A 16,386-nucleotide genomic window follows, 5' to 3' on the forward strand; every position below is an offset into this window, starting at 1 on the left:
GTGCTCCTGTCACCTTGGGCCCACGCAGGCCGACGGGCTAATCACGGCAAGTCCAGAGGGCGAGAGCTGCTTTGGAGAATCCCCACGGAAGAGGTTCCAGACCACGGTCTTCATTGAGCTGACTTCCTGGGCACCACGGGAGCCCGTAGCCCCTCTGCTGGCCTTGGGGGCCTGTGTGCAGGTGAGTGGGAGCCAGAGCAAGATGGGGACGGCCCCTGACTGTCAACTTGAACCTCTCAGGAAACGGGGACTTGGGGCCACTGCTAGGCTAGTAACATCAGGTGTCTGGGGCCTCAGAGCTGAGGTAGCAACGTCACAGGAGGGGGTGGGGCCCCTGCCCCTAACCTGGCTCTCTCCCCAGGGGCGACACCCTTGAGATTCACATCACCACAGGGTCTGCCCCCCACTCCTCGCCCATACTGGTCTCGCTGCAGAAAGCTAGAGCCCGCCTGTGCAGAGCTGGGGGGCAGTCCTCATGCGCTCAGGACTGTGCCTCCCACCTAGCCACAGGGGCAGAGCTGACCCACGAGGGTGGCAAAGTCCACACCAGAGGAACCTGGGGCCTGCATGCCATGGTGAAGCCCCCAGATAAACCCATCCTGGAGCCAGCACCAAAGACCCCAGACTACACCGGTTCGGGTAACCAAAAGGCCCCCGGTGCCTCCTGTAATTGCAGAGTCTGGGAGGACACAGGCGTCAGGCACAGCAGGATCCCAGTGCTCACAAGAGGTCCTCACGAAGCTGCCGCCTCTCAGCCGTGGGATCATGAAGGCTTTCTCTCCGGGCGGCAAGGACGGCTGCCCCTCGGGTCCCGTGGAAAGAGCTTGTTTCTAGTGCTGCTGGACCCAGCCTAGGTTTCATGCTGGCCTCTGGACAAATCACTGGTTGAGGCAGAGCCCACGCACGGGGCAAGGCCGGAGCTCCTGCTGAGGGGAACCCAGCCAGGGGCTTGGCGTTTTTGGACACACGCCTTCTGGAGTTCGGGGCAGCGGTGGGAACAGGGGAAGACTGGCCAGACAGGAGCCAGGAGGGGGCTGCAGGCTGCGGGGCGTCCCCAGGACACAACAGCAGCCTTATGCGAAGCCTCAGGGCCACAGCCTAGCACCCAGAGTACAACTGGCCTCCAGTATGGAGAATACCTTCAAGATGTTCAAGGTGCTGCGGGCAGGTTGGAGGGGTAACAGCTTGCATCCCAGGACCCCCTCCCCCGGCTTTCCCATCCTCCACTGCTCTCCTCCCCCCATCCCCACTCACCTACCCCTTCCTGTCACCTGTAGCAGGACCAGAGGTCCTGGCCTTGCCCCAGTGTCCACAGCAGCCCAGTGCAACATGGCAGGCTGGGGGCTGACCCTCCGGGGTGGGCCCCCACCAGGGCGCTTCGGGGCCGGGCCTGCAAATGCCGAACATCCATCCAGAGTGTGTAATTCAGTGGGTGTTCGTACATTCACCGGGTTGTGTGACCAGCACCTCTGGAACATTCCATCTCCCCAGAAAGCAACTCTGTCCCCACACAGTCACGCCCCACCGCCCAGCCCCTCCCCCACGAACCCCCTTCCGTCCGTGGATGAGCCTGTTCTGGACGTTTCACACACATGGACTCACACCCCCGTGTGGCGCCTCGCGTCTGGTTCCCTCCCTGAGCGTCGTGTGCTCAGGGTCTGTCCGTGGGGCGGCGGGGGTGGGCGCCTGGCTCCTGCTCGCAGCTGAGGGACATGAACCTTTCGCAGTGGACGTCCACCTTTTGTGTGTGTCCATCCACCTGCCGATGGACATTGGGGCTGTTTCATTGGCTGCTGGGAACTGCCTTGAAGCACTTGTCTGCCCACACGCGCCCATTAAGACCGAGGTCCCCACTGGTTTTGCAGGAAGCTATGGTTTTTATTGTTCTTCAACAGACATCCTCAGGTGAGACTGCATTTAGAGGTGTGCTCCCAGGCACCAAGCAGCTTCCTCTTCCTTCGCGCGAGGCCTCATCAGGGGTCTGGCATGGCTCCATCTGGCTGCAGATTAGGGGAGGCCCGCCTGCTGCTGTCCCGGGAGAAGGCTTATCTCCCCGCCTGGCTGTTCCTTCCTGGCCCAGCAGGGCTCCTCCCCCCGCCCCCCCCCCCCCAACTGACCCCCAGGTGAACGGGAGGCCACCAACAGGAATAAGAAGGTGCCCCACCCTGCCTGCCTGGGGACTCAGCACCCGCCCAAGGTGGTCTCTGATGGTTTGATGACACAGTGTGATCTGGGGCATCAAAGCCACACAGCAGGAACTCAGAACAATGGGACTCTATCTTCCCACATTCTGAGGCCAAAAGTCAGAGATCGAGGCGGGCTGGGCTCCCCGCCTCCACAGGCTCCAGCGGGGAGGGTCCTTCCTGCCTCCTCCAGCTCCTGGAGGCCCCGGGTCTCGCTTGTGGCTGTGTCAATCCCGAGTCTGCCCCCAAGATCACATGGCCCCTGCTCTGGGTCTGTGCCAGAATAACCCTTTCGTCAGGATGTCAGCCATAGGATAGGGCCTGCCCTGTCCGCTCCTGGCCCTCTTCTCAGGCCCCTCTCCCCTGGGCGGCTCTGATGTCTCCCTAGAACACAACAGAGGAGGGACCGCCCTGGCTCAAACCCCTCCCAGGGCTCCCTAACACCAGAATAAAACCTGCCCTGTCCTCCTTCAGTCACTGCCTGGAGGGGGTGGATTTCAAAGCTCCCCCTTTCAGAAAAATGCACATAAAAAACTAAGCTGAAACATTTTAGCAGTGGACAGATGGGTAACAGAATGAAAGTCTGATGTCATCTCCTCATCTGTGAGTTTGAGGGTTGTTTTGTTTTGTTTTGTACGTTTCTTTAAGTGACCTCTAAGCCCAAAGTGGGGCTTGAACTCACAACCCTAAGGTGAAGAGCTGTAAACACCTCTGACTGAGCTGGCTGGGCGCCCCTGAGAGGTTTTGGAAGAAAAAGCAGAAGGCAAATGAACCAGAGCAGACGCCGTGTCCTGTGATGGGGCAGGGGTGGCATGCTGGGGCTGAGGTCCTGAAGACACGCTGCCCAGGACAGTCTGGTGGTCACTGGGGTGCAGGGAGGGAGCCAGCGGCACCACACGGCAAGACTCCGAGGCAGGACACAGGCCAGTGAGGCCTGAGGGGTCGGCAGGGGCAAGGTTTACGGGTCTCCAGAGATTCTGCATCAGAGGATGGGCTCCCTGCCTTCTTCGCACCCCCAGCCCGGCTGCTGCACAGAACAAAGCTGCAGAAACAGGCCAGAGAGCTGGGCTGCTTCCCTGCTTTTCTGTCTGAGGAAGACGTCCAGATCCGGAACCTGGGCCCGTCCCAGTGAGGGTGCCGGCCTAGAGGCCAGGGGCGGGGGCGCGGAGTGAGGAGGGAACCCTGTGTCCCTGCTCTCACACACAGGTGGGTTGGACACGAGGTCACAGAAGGGACCAGTGCAAATGAGGGAAATGACAGCGGGTAATGGAGCAGGGCTGCTTTTGAGCAGATCAGATATAGAACAGATACATTTTAGCATAAGTCTACCCCAAATACTGCATGGGATAGACTGATACTTTTAAAATCACTCTTTTTTTTTTTTTTTTTTTTTAATCTGAAATTCAAATGTACCTGGGTGTCCTGCCTTTCTATTTGCTAAATCTGACAATGGAGTGGCCCTAGAAGGCTTCTCCTGCCCCAGGTGGGGCCAGGACTGAGCAGCAAAGGGATCCATCTGACCAGTGGGAGGAGACAGGGAAGACTTTCCAGAGAGGGAACCAGAAAACTGGGCCTTGGAGAGGACGCAGCTTAGTTTTATAAACAAAAGCAAAGACTGCCTGGTGGCCCTAATATTTCCCACGAGATCTGTCCTCAGCCCAGCCCAGGGAGGGCAGGAAAGGGGCCGTGGAATTCTATCCAGGCCAGAGGGACTTTGAAGCCAGCTGGCTGCTTTCCGCCTCATTCCGCACGTAGCCCTTGAGCCCCGACACTGCCTCCTCCCCACTCCTGACCGGCTGTTCTCAGACTTGCAGCTCACCTCCCGCGGCTGCTGCCTCTCTGAACAGCACAGCCTTCAAGAAGCGGCTCCAATCTAGAGAAGCCTTCCCTTTACCCACAAGGGGCAGAAAAGTTTCCCTGCTTCCCTTTCAGGTGCTTTGGCTGCTCCAATGATTAATGGATGTAAAACAGATGAGCAGGAGGAAAACAAACAGAAGTTTAGTAACACATGTCCTGAATGGGAGACAGTCGCGAAAACCGAGTAACATTCAGAAGTACGGAAGCCATCACCTTCAGAGAAAGCCAAAGATGACGCTGGGGGTGGGGAGTGTGTGATGGGAGGTGACCCGGAACCGCACAGTAGACGGGGGCAAGGCTGCAGCACATTCAACTCCTCGCCTCCCCTCCTTACAGGTTTCTGAAGGGACACACCCTTACACAGGGACTTTCCCTTGTAAATGTAAATGTTTCTTGCAAAAGGGTAACTGCTGCTCGACTTTTCAGAGCATCTCAGGTATCTGCAGCTCTTAAATATCCAGTGGAAAACAATCAGGATGCCGAAGAGGGACGCGGTGCCTCACCTGGCTGTGACCGGCACTCCCTGATGGCTCACGATGGCCAGCGTCTCCTCATGGGCTTGTCCATTTGTAGGTCTTCTTTGGAGAAGCGTTGTATTCAGACCCTTCATCCTTTTTTTTTTTTTTGATACTGATTTTTGAGAGAGAGAGAGAGAGAGAGAGAGAGTAAGCAGGGGAGGGGGGGACAGAGGGTCTGAAGCAGACTCAGTGCTGATAGCATCAAGCCCAACGCAGGGCTCAAACCCATGAACCACGAGATCGTGACCTGAGCCGAAGTCAGATGCTCAACCAGCTGAGCCACCCAGGCGCCCCTATTTGTACTTGTTTTAAATTGAATTGTAAGTGTTCTTTATATTGGATGTGAGTCTCTTATCAGATCTATGATTTCCCAGTGTTTTCTCCCATCCTGTGGGTTGATTTTTCACTTCCTTCTTGGTGTTCTTTGAAACACAAAGTTTTTAATTTTGATGAAATCCTATTTATCTATTTTTTTATTGTTGCTCAGGCTTTTCGTGTCACAAGTAAGAAACTACTGCCTAACCCAAGATCATGAACAATAGACTACCTGTTTTGTTTTGTTTTTTGAAACTATTTTGTCATTTAACAAGGTATTTGCTGTGGGGGCGGCCGGCTGGCTCAGTCAGAAGAGCATACGACTCTTGATCTCAGGGTCATGAGCTCAAGCCCCATGTTAGGTGTGGAGATTACTTAAAAATAAAATCTTAAAAAAATAGGGGCGCCTGGGTGGCTCAGTCTCAGTTAAGCCCCCGACTCTTGGTTTTGGCTCAGGTCATGATTTGTGAGTTCAAGCCCCACACCAGGCTCTGCACTGACAGCCCAGAGCCTGCTTGGGGTTCTCTCTCTCCCTCTCTTTGCCCCTCCTCTGCTAGTGCTCTCTCTCTCTCTCTCTCTCTCTCTCTCTCAAAATAAGTAAATAAATTTTAAAAGTTTTTAATAAATAAATAAAATCTTAAAAAATTAAAAAAGTATTTGTTGTAAAGCATGGGGAACCTCAGGATGGGTTTTCCAGACAAAATACAGTACAGCCAGTTAGTGTGAATTTCAGATAAACAGCGAATGTTCTTGCACAGCCACGTCCAAATGTTGCACGGGATACTTAATTTAGAAATTACTGGCTCTCCACCTGAAATCCACACTTAACTGCCATCCAGGTATTTTTATTTGCTAAATCTGGCAGCCCACCCCAGCCCAAGGCACACATCCCACCTGTTCACAGGGATCCCCACCGCCTCCCTTAACGCTTTATTTTCCGTATTGTGGTAAGATGCACTAACATAAAGCGAGTATTTTAACCTCTACAGAGCACGCACTTATCTGTTCTGTCATCACACTCCGAAAGGCTGAGGAAACAGAGGCGGGGCCCCGCCCAGCCCTCGCAGGCCCCGCCCCCGTTTCCTAGCAACGCAACCACACCCCTAGCCCGTGGGGCGTGGCCGCCAGGGTCACGTGGCACCGCTGCAGGCGCCCGCTCGGGCCCACGCGTGCGTATGTGCGTCCACGCGCATGCGCAGGGGGCGGCTGGCGTGCCGTGCGCGCCCCCGCCCCGCCCCGCCCCGCGACGTTGCCCTGCGCGCGCGCGCCCGGCCCCTCCCGGTTCTTATAGTGCCGCGGGCGGCGGTTGGTGGCGGGGACGGCACGGACGGGGGCGACATGGCGGTGCGGCAGCTCGTGGTCCTGGCGCTGGCGCTGCTGAGCGTCGAGGGCGGCTCGGGAGCAGGTGAGGGTCCTGCCCGGCGCGGGTGGAGGCTCAGCCGCGGCAGCGGGGGCCCGCTAGGCGGCCCTGCAGGTGGAGTCCCTAAGCCCCGGCGGCCGGGGAACGCGAGGGGTCCGAGGGCTGGCCTGACCCCTAGGTGAGGGGACCTGGGGTGGGGTCTGGAGGCGGAGCCCCGTCCTTCCGCCGTCCCCGCGTCCGGCGGCGGAGGCCGGGGCCGGAGTCCAGGAGCGGCCCCCTCTCAACCGGCGGGGTCCCCGCCCGCGGCGTGCCAGTGCCACCGCGGGGTGCATTGGCGCGGCCCCGGGATCCCGCGAGCCCTGGCGAAGCCTGTGCGGCCTGGAGCGGTGGCCGCCTCCACAGGCCCTCACGTGTACGCTGGAACCAAGGACTGAGGAATGCCCGCCCCTGAAGCCGGTGGGCTGTCTGGCACAGGAAGGGATTGTCATTCTTCCCAGGATTTAGGTCCCATGTCTGGCTCTGGGTAGGCACCTGCCCCCTGGTGTTTGCCCAAACCCTGAAACCTCCGGCAGGAAGCCAGCACGCTCTGCTTCCTTTGGTTTTGTCTGATTCCAGGCCACAGAATGAGGTGGCAGCTGGTCCACCCTCCTCCTTTAACAGGAGTGGAAACTGAGGCCCAGGGCGGGAGGGGACGTGTTCCAAGGTCACCGTGAGGTCGCTTTGGCAGCCCAGTTCTGGGCAGGATGTGTTGAGAGGGTGTTTTTAACGGAGTCACAAACAGCACTTATTTCTGGGAGGCCCGCACCGTGTAGAGAACGCTCAGGGGAAAATGGATCAAAGCGTATTTTTCAGGGGAAAGCGGGACAGCTCTCTTTTGCCTGATAGAAATTTTCTTCCTTGATCGAGACTTCCCGTTTTGTTCTGGGTTAAAGATTTATAGTGATGGGCATGTAGGGAACAAAGTGCAGAGAAGGGTCTGGGGAGGCAGGAGTGCAGGGTCACAGTGTCTGCTGGGGGTGGGGGGCAGGAGGAGCTGCCTCTTGTGGGAGCTTCACCCACTTACTCCTGTCCCACTTCAGGAGCTCAATTGGCCTCTTTCCTCTTCCTTATGATCAGAACGGCCGTTCATTGAACGCCTCTGGGCAAGGGCCTTGGCGCCTGGCGTGCACATGGCTCACTGCCCGCCAGCGGGTCCCTGGCCGCTGGAGCCCTTCAGGAATAGCTCTCCCTGGCGGGAGGTGGCCGCGGACGGCCCCGGGGACAGTGGCCGGGGGCGGGGGGGGGGGGGGTGGAGGTGGGGGTGAGGAAGTCTCTGCGTTTGCTCCTCTCGTCAGGGGGAAGCCCTGGGTTAGCGCCTTTTCACCTGTTTCCTGGGACCAGGCACCAGAGCCGTAGCTGGAAGCCCTGCGTCTCACGTAGGGTGTGTGTGCTGGGGAGTCTAGGTGTGTCTGTGCCCTGTCTGAATCCACCTGGGACCTTTTTACTTTGTCACCTTTCCCGGGGACCCTCACAAATACCATGCGTCCCTTTTCTGCTGGGACGTGTGAATTAGTGACCGTGTTCACCTCTCGTGGCTGGGTCAGCTAGCTCCCCAGAAACTTGTTTCAGGAGCTCTGCCAGGGGGACCCCTGCTCTCCCTGGGACTGTCCAGGGCCCCGCTGTCCTGGCGCACCAGGCTGGGAGGGCACACATGGGCACCAGGTTGCTAGCTGGGTCCTGCGGGCTGGTGATTTGGCCCGAGCCTCAGGTGAAGGGAGCAGGAGCGGCCTCCTGGCCAGATGGAGGGGAGGGGAGGGTGGAGAGACCCAGAACCCACGCCTGGCATCCCAGAAATGTTCTCTTGCTCCTCCTACCTGAGTAGAGCTGCTGAGTTGGGTGGGGAGGAGGGTGGGTGCCGGGAGCCTCAGTCTCATCCCCAGCTCGTGGGCTGTTTCCCATAAGGCCTGCCTGGCCCTGTGCCCTGCCCGGCAGCCTGAGGTCAGGGAGGAGGGGTGGCTGTTTTTAGATGAAGGTGACTTTACTTGAGAACATGGGTCACAGTCACATGGCCAAAATGGGGGGGGGGGGTCAAATGTTCTCCCTTGTTCCTCCTTCCTGTCCCTGTGGCCCTTAGGGTCCCTGTGAATTCCTCGGGTGCCCTCCCCCCTCAATCTGCTGGGCCAGGTGGGGCGTGTCTCAGTTCCCTGCTGTGTGCTACCCTCAGGTCAGGGCAGGGGTGTCAGCCTGTGGTTCCTCAGACAAGGGAGGAGGGAGGCAGGGTGGGGGAAGCTGTGCCTAGGCCCTCACTGCTCCTGCTGGTGGAAGTGGCCGTCAGGCCTGTGGCCTTTGGGCGACTTCTTTCTCTCCCAGGGAGGCAGGGCGCGGCTGGGTAAGATCGGACTGACCTTTCTAGCAGCCTCTGGGTGAGGGGACAAGGGCACAGACGCGAGTCTAGGAGGAGGGCATTCTCTGGCTTCACTTCCTGCCCTGACTCACGCTCCCGGCTCTGCACCGGCTGTTGGGTTTTGCAATCTTGGGAAATCTTGACTCCTGAGAAATGTGGGTTGCCGGGAGGTGATCCTTCTGAAGAGACAGCACAGCCACAGAGGGCTCAGGGCAGCCACAGAGCCCCAGCTTCACCCTTCTGCCTGCTTGGGATTGTGCCTGTTTTGAGTCCTGTGAATGGGCTTTGGGCCACCCCAGGGGCAGGCATGAAGGTCCACCTTGCTCCAGAGCAGTAGCCCGCGCCCTCCGATACGGACTTGAAGCCATGAGTGTGTGCACGCACGTGTCCCTGTGCGTGCTTTGGGTGTGTGTCTGCACACACGTGTATACGTCTGTACTCACGTGTGTGTATGTGTCTGAACCCATGTGTCCACGCGTGCATACACGTGCTGTGTGTGTGTGCACGCCCGTGACCACCCGTGTGTGTGTGTGCGTGCGTGTGTGTGTGGTGCTGTGTGCGTGTGCTGCGTGTGCGTGCACGCGCCAAGGGTGGGTAGTGCCTAGGGCAGCAGAGAGGAGCCTCCCTGTAGCTCCTGTCTGGCTGCTGCTGAGCTGTCTGCCTCTTCCCCTGCCCGTCTAGAGTCCTGGGACCTTGTGTCCTGCCCTCCACTGGCCTCAGGTCCTGCCTCTTCCACACAAAGAGGCCACCGCTCCCCAGACTGGAAGTGCCAGCCTGTGGCCAGTCTGTAGCAGGACAGGGGAGGGGAGGATTCAGTGATCTCTCTCCAGGAAAGCTCGCCTGCTGCCCTTTGGGTCAGGTTAAATTTTCTTAATGACCGACCCGGTCTCTGGACGAGAGAGCCTGCTTCTTGTCGCTGCTTACTTCACACTGTGGCCTTTTAAATACAGTCTCACATTCTGATTTTTCACCCAGTTTTGTGCTGTAGGCGTCTCCCTGCAGACTGGATGGAAAAGAAGCTTATCGCCAATAGCCCTGGGATGGATCTCTGTGCCCAAATCATCTGGGCGTGGTCTTCTAGAAGGGACGCCTCTGGGGCATATGTCACAGGGGAGGCGAGCTGGGGACAATGTGGAATTCCAGGATGATCGCACCAGAGCGTCCCTGTGACACCTGCTCTGAGCCCCGGGATAGGGCTCTGACGTGCACAAGGATGGGTTTGCTGCTTCACTGATGCCCAGTCTCTGGTGTAGAGGGAAGTTGGGGGGGTCCTCCTGGTTCATTCTCATAGCTCCATGCCCCTTACCTTCGACCCTGGGTCCCCTTGAGCGCCTGACAGTCTCCCTCCCTGAACTCTGGTCCCTGGAGGGCAGCCCTCCCTGGCTCAAGCCTCCTTGCCTCAGCAGGCTTCTTACCGTCTGGTTCTAAGTGATTTTTTTTTTTAATGTTTTTATTATTTATTTTTGAGACAGAGTGTGAGTGGGGGAGGGGCAGAGAGAGGAAGACACAGAATCGGAAGCGGGCTCCAGGCTCTGAGCTGTCAGCACAGAGCCCGACGCGGGGCTGGAACTCAAGGACCGTGAGATCATGAGCTGAGCTGAAGTCGGACGCCTAACCGACTGAGGCACCCAGGCGCCCCTGGTTCTAAGTGATTTTTGATTCCTAAAGAGAACATCTCAAGCCAGTGGGGACGTTTGCCTAGTTGGAAATTAAACAGAAGGTCCAGGCCCTGGGAGTCCACCAGCAGTGCCTTGGTTGTCCCTACAGAGAGGCTTAGTGGCAAGTGGGGGTGCACTCTTGACCTTCCGGAAGAAGGTGCCGTTCAGGACGGGGCAGCTGGAGCCAGCAGGCCCTGCCCCGGTGGGAGGTACCCACCTCGGATGGCCCTGCCTTGATGGGGGGGGGGGGGTTCTGCAGGGGCATCCAGGGAATGGCGGCTGGGACTGTGCTAGATTCACTTGTTTATTTATTTGTTTATTTATTTTTGAGAGAGTATGTGAGCAGGGGAGGGGCAGAGGGAGAAGAACTTTTTTTTTTTTTTTATGTTCATTTTGAGAGAGAGAAAATCCCAAGCAGGCTCTGCTCTGTCAGCACAGAGCCTGACATGGGGCTCGGACTCCTCTGAGCTGTGCAAGTATGACCTCAGGCAAAATCAGAAGTCAGATGCTTACCTGACTGAATCACCCAGGTACCCCCAGTAGATTTATCTTTTTTTTCTTTTAATTTTTTTTTTTTAATGTTTACTTATTCTGAGAGTGAGAGCATGAGCAGGGGAGGGGCAGAAAGAGGGAAAGAGAGAATCCCAAGTAGGCTCTGTGTTGTCAGTGCAGACTCCTGTGTGGTGTTTCATTTCCCCAACTGTGAGACCTGAGCTGAAATCAAAAGTCAGAGGCTTAACTGACTGAGCCACCCAGGCGCCCTTAGATTTATCTTTTTTTTTTTTTTTTTTTTTTAACATTTATTCATTATTGAGAGACAGACACAGGATGTGAGCAGGGCAGGGGTAGAGAGAGAGGGAGACACAGAATCTGAAGCAAGTTCCAGGCTCCAGGCTGTCAGCACAGAGCCCGACGTGGGGCTCGAACTCATGAACCATGAGATCATGACCTGAGTCGAAGTCGGTCGCCCAACCGATGGAGCCACCCAGGTACCCCAGATTTATCTTTTAAAAGAGGAATTTCGGAGGTGCCTGGGGGGCTCAGTCAGTTAAGAGTCCGACTCTTGGTTTCAGCTCAGGTCATGATCTCGCGGTGTGTGAGTTCAAGCCCCACATCAGGCTCCGTGCTGACAGTGTGGAGCCTGCTTGGGATTCTCTCTCTCCCTCTCTCCCCCTCTCTCCCCCTCTCTCTCTCTCTCTCTCTCTCTCTCTCTCTGCGCCTCTCTGCTCCTCCCCCACTCACTCTGTCTCTCTCTCAAAAATAAATAAATAAAACTTAAAAAAAAATTAGAAAATAAAAAACAGAGTCCAACTTCAGCTCAGGTCATGATCTCAGAGCTCGTGAGTTCGAGCCCCGCATCGGGCTCTGTGCTGACAGCTCGGAGCCTGGATCCTGCTTCTCATTCTGTGTCTCCCTCTCTCTCTGCCCCTCCCCCACTCACAGTCTGTCTGTCTTTCTCAAAAATAAACAAACATTAAAAAACACTTTTTTAATACAAAAGGAATTTCAGGTCTGTGCTGGGCTGGACCCAGCAGTCCATGTCTTGGCCAGGTTCTGGGGCCCAGGGTGGTTATTGGCTTTCGTTTCCAACACCTGAGGCCCAGCTGGTTAGAATGTTTCCCGACAGAACCTTCATCAAGCCCTCTTCTCTGCAGACCCCAGGCTCCTTTAACTCCACAGAAGGTGTCCTTCCAGAAGGAGCCAGGTGTGATTCAGGACTCCTCTCCTCTGGGCCGGCTCAGGACAGTGTGGATGGCCTGGGGTGTCCGGGCCATTGCACGCTTGCCACAGGGACAAGTGGGCAGGTGGTTCAGGGTCCTGGGTTTGGGTCCCTTCTTTCCCTGACCTTTTGCCAATATTCTCTCCTGTGGCCACCTAGGGAGCGGGATCTGGACATCTGTAGATGATGCTGGCTCCAAAACACGCCTTACCTGTGCCTTGAACCACAGCACCACTGAGATCGTCGGCCACCGCTGGGTGAAGGCGGGCAAGGTGCTGAAGGAAGACGCACTGCCCGACCTGAAGACAGAGTATGAGTGAGTGGGGCCTGCCTCAGGGCCCGCAAACACACCAGGTCCCATCTCAGCCTGCAGGCGTCACCCCCAGGCCCCTTCCTGCCCCTGCTCCCACACCGTGTTGCTGCTCACGGCCTCTCTGGTCAATCAGAACTGGGGTTGTGGTCGGCGGGCCTGCTTTGGACAGACGTTAGACACAAGCTCTGCTCAGATCCCTCAGTGTGAGAAGCCCAGGCTTCTGGGGTCTGAGATGGCCAAGGCCTGGCATCCAGCGAGGGTCCCCTGGCTGCTGAATGTAAGGCTGGACTCCAAGACCCTTCCCTTCTTTCTCCGGGGTACCGGCTGAGGAGGGCAGGCAGACCTGGGGTCTCCCAGCCCGGAGTCCCCAAGCACCTGGCTCTCTGAGGTCTGGGGGCCTCTGTGCCACCCTGCTCTGAAGCCTGGTCTTAGTCGATGCCTGAGCCAGCTCCAGAACCAGAGTCTGGTTTCAGGGGTGACTGGGCACAGGGGCTCATCGATGCAGGCACCGGGTCAGTCGGTGGGGGGGGGGGGGGGGACCAGTTCCATCTGCCACCCATGCCTCCTCGTCTCTCCCTGATGGGAAGCGGGCAGCCTGTGCCCTCGTGCCCTGCAGGGACTCCCGAGTGTGGCCTTGCTCTGGCCCCCGGTGGGAGTCCCCTGCGGCTCCACCGAGGACGGGATGGTGTCCCCACCACGAGCCCCGCTCATCGCTGCGCGTCTGTTTGCAGGGTGGACCTGGATGACCGCTCTGGTGAGTACTGGTGCGTCTTCCTCCCGGAGCAAGCAGGCAAGACCAGCATCGAGGTGAAGGGTGAGCTCTGGGGGCCCTCGGGGGCATCTGGGGCGGGGCCGGGGGCCAGAAGGACCCCCAGAGAGGGACAGCTCCTCCTCCAGGGTCACGGGCTCAGGCTCCTGCCTTGCTCGGTTACCCCTGTAGGGCTCCCCAACATCAAGGCCGTGAAGAAGTCCGAGCACGCCACCGAGAGGGAGTCGGTCGTGCTAGGCTGCAAGTCTGACTCCTTCCCCCCGGTCAGCGACTGGGTGTGGTACAAGATGGAAAGCTCTGGGGACCAGGTGAGGCCCACGCCTGCCGGGGGAAGAGCTGGCCTCCGCCCCGGCCCCGGCCCCTACAAAGTCCGCCCACCCCCAGGTCATCAGCAACAGCTCCCGGAACAAATTCTTCGTGGTGTCCTCGGAGACTAAGACGGAGCTGCACATCTCGAGCCTGGACCTGGAGACGGACCCCGGCAGGTACGCCTGCAACGGCACCAACTCGGAGGGCACCAGCCAGGCCGTGGTCACGCTGCGCGTGCGAAACCGCTTCGCCGCCCTCTGGCCTTTCCTGGGCATCGTGGCCGAGGTGCTGGTGCTGGTCACTGTGATCTTCATCTATGAGAAGCGACGGAAGCCGGACGAGGTCCTGGACGGTGAGCCCACAGGCCCTTTGCTCGCTGTGCAGGGGGGTGGGGGGTGGGGGCAGGCCACTGTCCGGGGGTGCGGGACAGAGGAGGGCGCTGTGGGGCCAAACGGGTCCCCAGCTGGAGGTCTGCTCGCCTATTGCCTGGTCTGGCCCGCCGTCCTCCCTCACTCGGCTGCAGGTGGCTGACCAACGAGGGGAGTGGCTGTCCTCTTGGCTGCTCTGCCCCTGCCCGTGGTGGCTGCTGAGGGCCCAAGGGTCGTAGGCACCAAGCATGCTCTTGACTTTGTACGTGACGGAGCTCAGGAAACCCGAGCTTGGCCCCCTGCCTGGCTCCTGCGGGCTGAGTTCGTGAGGAGCGGGCGGGGCTCCCAGGCACCCCTTGGGCCATGACCCCAGACAGCTCATTTTGAGGACGCACGTGCTGGCAGCCGGGCTGGTTGCCTGCACTTAACAGTCAGGGAAACTGAGGGCAGGGCCCAGCAGGACCGGTGCCAGCCCACGAGGGGCCTCGTCCCGGGACACTTCCTGATGGCCTGTCCTCTCTTTACATGTGGCCGCGCGTCTGCACAGATGAGGACACCGGCTCCGCTCCTCTGTAAGTCATGGCCTTGCTGGGCTAGCAGGCAGGCAGTGTTCCCCGGGCAGGGCCTGGAGGGGCTGCTGGCCTGGATAGCCTGCACCGTGCACGTGGTGGGTGGGAGCAGGGACACCGTTGTGTCTTCCCGAGAGTCCGTCAGCCTTCTGTCCCTCCCCAGGAAGAGCAGCGGGCACATCAACGACAAAGGCAAGAACGTTCGCCAGAGGAACGCCAACTGAGGTGAGGAGGGGCGGGGGGTGAGGGGAGGGAGGACTACCCTCCCCCCCCCCCCCCCCCCGCCCCCAGCTTCGGGCTGCTGTCTGAGCGTCTGTCCTGCCCCCACACAGGCCTCCAGCCTCTGTCCGGAGCAGCTCAGTGTCTGCTGTTCGCAGAGTCCACGTTCTTTCCTCTTAAAGGAGACCCGCTCCACGAAAGCAGACCACACTGTGGGTCAGCTCACGTTTCTTTCCTTTTTAAAACTAAACTAGGGTTTTCTACATGTAGAATTCCATTCTTTAGGAGTTTTGGTTTTCCTTTTTAAATATTTTGTGAGCGCCTTGAGGAAGCCATGAGCTTCCTGTGAGATTACTGGTGCCCTCTGCCCATCCCCTCGCTGCCCACTTGTCTCCTCGCTGTCCCCCCCCCACACACACACACGCACGCAGACACCTGTCCCTCCTGTCCCCCCAGCCCATCCCCTCGGCATCCCACCCCATCTTGGGGGTCATGAAGGGCAGACTGGCCTTCTTCTGGGGCTCTACCTCCTGAGGCTGCTGGGCCTCGTTGGGACCCTTTGCAGAAAGTCACGGGTTGTGTGGTGGGAGCATATCGTGCCTGCCTGTCTGTCTGAGGTCTGTGCTGCCGGGTCGCCTCCAGTCTGTGTTGTGTGTTGGGACAGCTCAAGGCAGGCAGGGCCCCCGCCATCCACGCCTGGCTGAGGAGTGGTGTGGCGGCCATCCTGCCAGAGCTGCGTCCTGACCCGCCCGCCACCTGCCTGCTCACCAATAAAGGCTGACCCGTGTCCGTCTTTCCAGGCTCCTGTGTGCGCCGGCCCAGGGTCTCAGCAGGAGAACCAGGGCAGGGGTGGGGGGGTGCAGATGGGGGGGGTGGGCGCAGAGGGGCCGGGCCTGTGGCAGGTCTGGGAATGGGGGTGCTCACCAGCTGGTTCCCTCCACACAGCAGCCCTTCCCTCTGAGTTTGTTTCTTGCCGTCAAAGAGGACCGGACAGGGGCACCTGGGAATCCTTCCCATGGGCCCCCCAGGACAGAACAGGCAACCCCCACCCACAGCTGCCTGGCACCCACCTGCCCTGGGCAGGAAGCTCCCTGTGGTTTGAGTGGGAAGTGAGGGGGTGGGGGGTGGGGCAGGCCCTCATGATGGATCCCAGCAGGTGTCCGTAGTGGAGCCAGCCCCTTGGGACTTGATGTCCAGCTGAAGGGAGGCCACTGAGGCCTAGAAAGCCCCGAAGGGCAGTGCTGTGGTAGGGAGGTGGCCCTTCTGAGCTGGCCCCCAGGAGAAAGGGAGTCCCTGTTTGCACAGCCCAGCCTGACAACTGCAACAAACATGGGTGGGGCTGAGGGTCTGGGGAACACTCCATGGGAGCAGATCACAGGAGGTAGGGCCTCATGAGCTTCGTCCTCGCCAAACCTGGGGGCTCTGGCCCGTGCCATCTAGGCCTCCTGCTTGGTACAGAGGAGGAGTGACCCCGCAGCCACTCCTAGGGAGTGTGGTCGTCCCATACCTCCCCTCTGGGGTCAGGAGGAACCAGAGGCCAAGGAGCCCTGAGCCAGCTATTCCTAAGTCTCCGTAGCAGCCAGGAATTGGGGCTTGCCTGTGAAATTCTTAATTTTCAATGTGGGTAAAAACTCCAGCGTAATGACGCCCGCGAGGTCAGGCTTGGCCCGCGAACTGCCAGTTTGAGACTCCAGGCTCTGAAACGGAGCTGACCGGGGTGCCCCCACTCCTGCTGAGCTCTGGCGGCCACACTGTCAGCTGCAAGTATTCCCTGGGCTTCTGTGGGCAGAACGGGTGTCCGTGCTACAGCCCCCTCCCACCCCCAGGTCACCGGGAGGAGCTGAA

General features: G+C 58.8%; 1 protein-coding gene and 1 long non-coding RNA gene across 2 annotated transcripts; one reads left to right on the top strand and one right to left on the bottom strand.

The window, feature by feature from the left end:
- Window positions 1-1,543: 1,543 nt before the first annotated feature.
- On the bottom strand, window positions 1,544-5,960 carry LOC122236492. Its single transcript, XR_006214553.1, has 3 exons — window positions 5,872-5,960; window positions 4,544-4,670; window positions 1,544-2,000 (listed from the first exon to the last, which is right to left on the bottom strand). It is a non-coding gene; the product is annotated as an uncharacterized LOC122236492 (long non-coding RNA).
- Window positions 5,961-6,121: 161 nt separating this feature from the next.
- Window positions 6,122-15,334, top strand: BSG (basigin (Ok blood group)). The gene is made up of 8 exons (XM_007075724.3): window positions 6,122-6,278; window positions 12,154-12,310; window positions 13,039-13,121; window positions 13,248-13,384; window positions 13,461-13,737; window positions 14,301-14,325; window positions 14,486-14,547; window positions 14,655-15,334. Exons 1-7 carry the CDS (start codon window positions 6,212-6,214, stop codon window positions 14,544-14,546), a joined length of 807 nt encoding a protein of 268 aa, XP_007075786.1. The 5' UTR covers window positions 6,122-6,211; the 3' UTR covers window position 14,547; window positions 14,655-15,334.
- Window positions 15,335-16,386: the final 1,052 nt, after the last annotated feature.

This window comes from Panthera tigris, chromosome A2 (genome assembly GCF_018350195.1).
Source record: "Panthera tigris isolate Pti1 chromosome A2, P.tigris_Pti1_mat1.1, whole genome shotgun sequence".
NCBI classification, from domain to species: domain Eukaryota; kingdom Metazoa; phylum Chordata; class Mammalia; order Carnivora; family Felidae; genus Panthera; species Panthera tigris.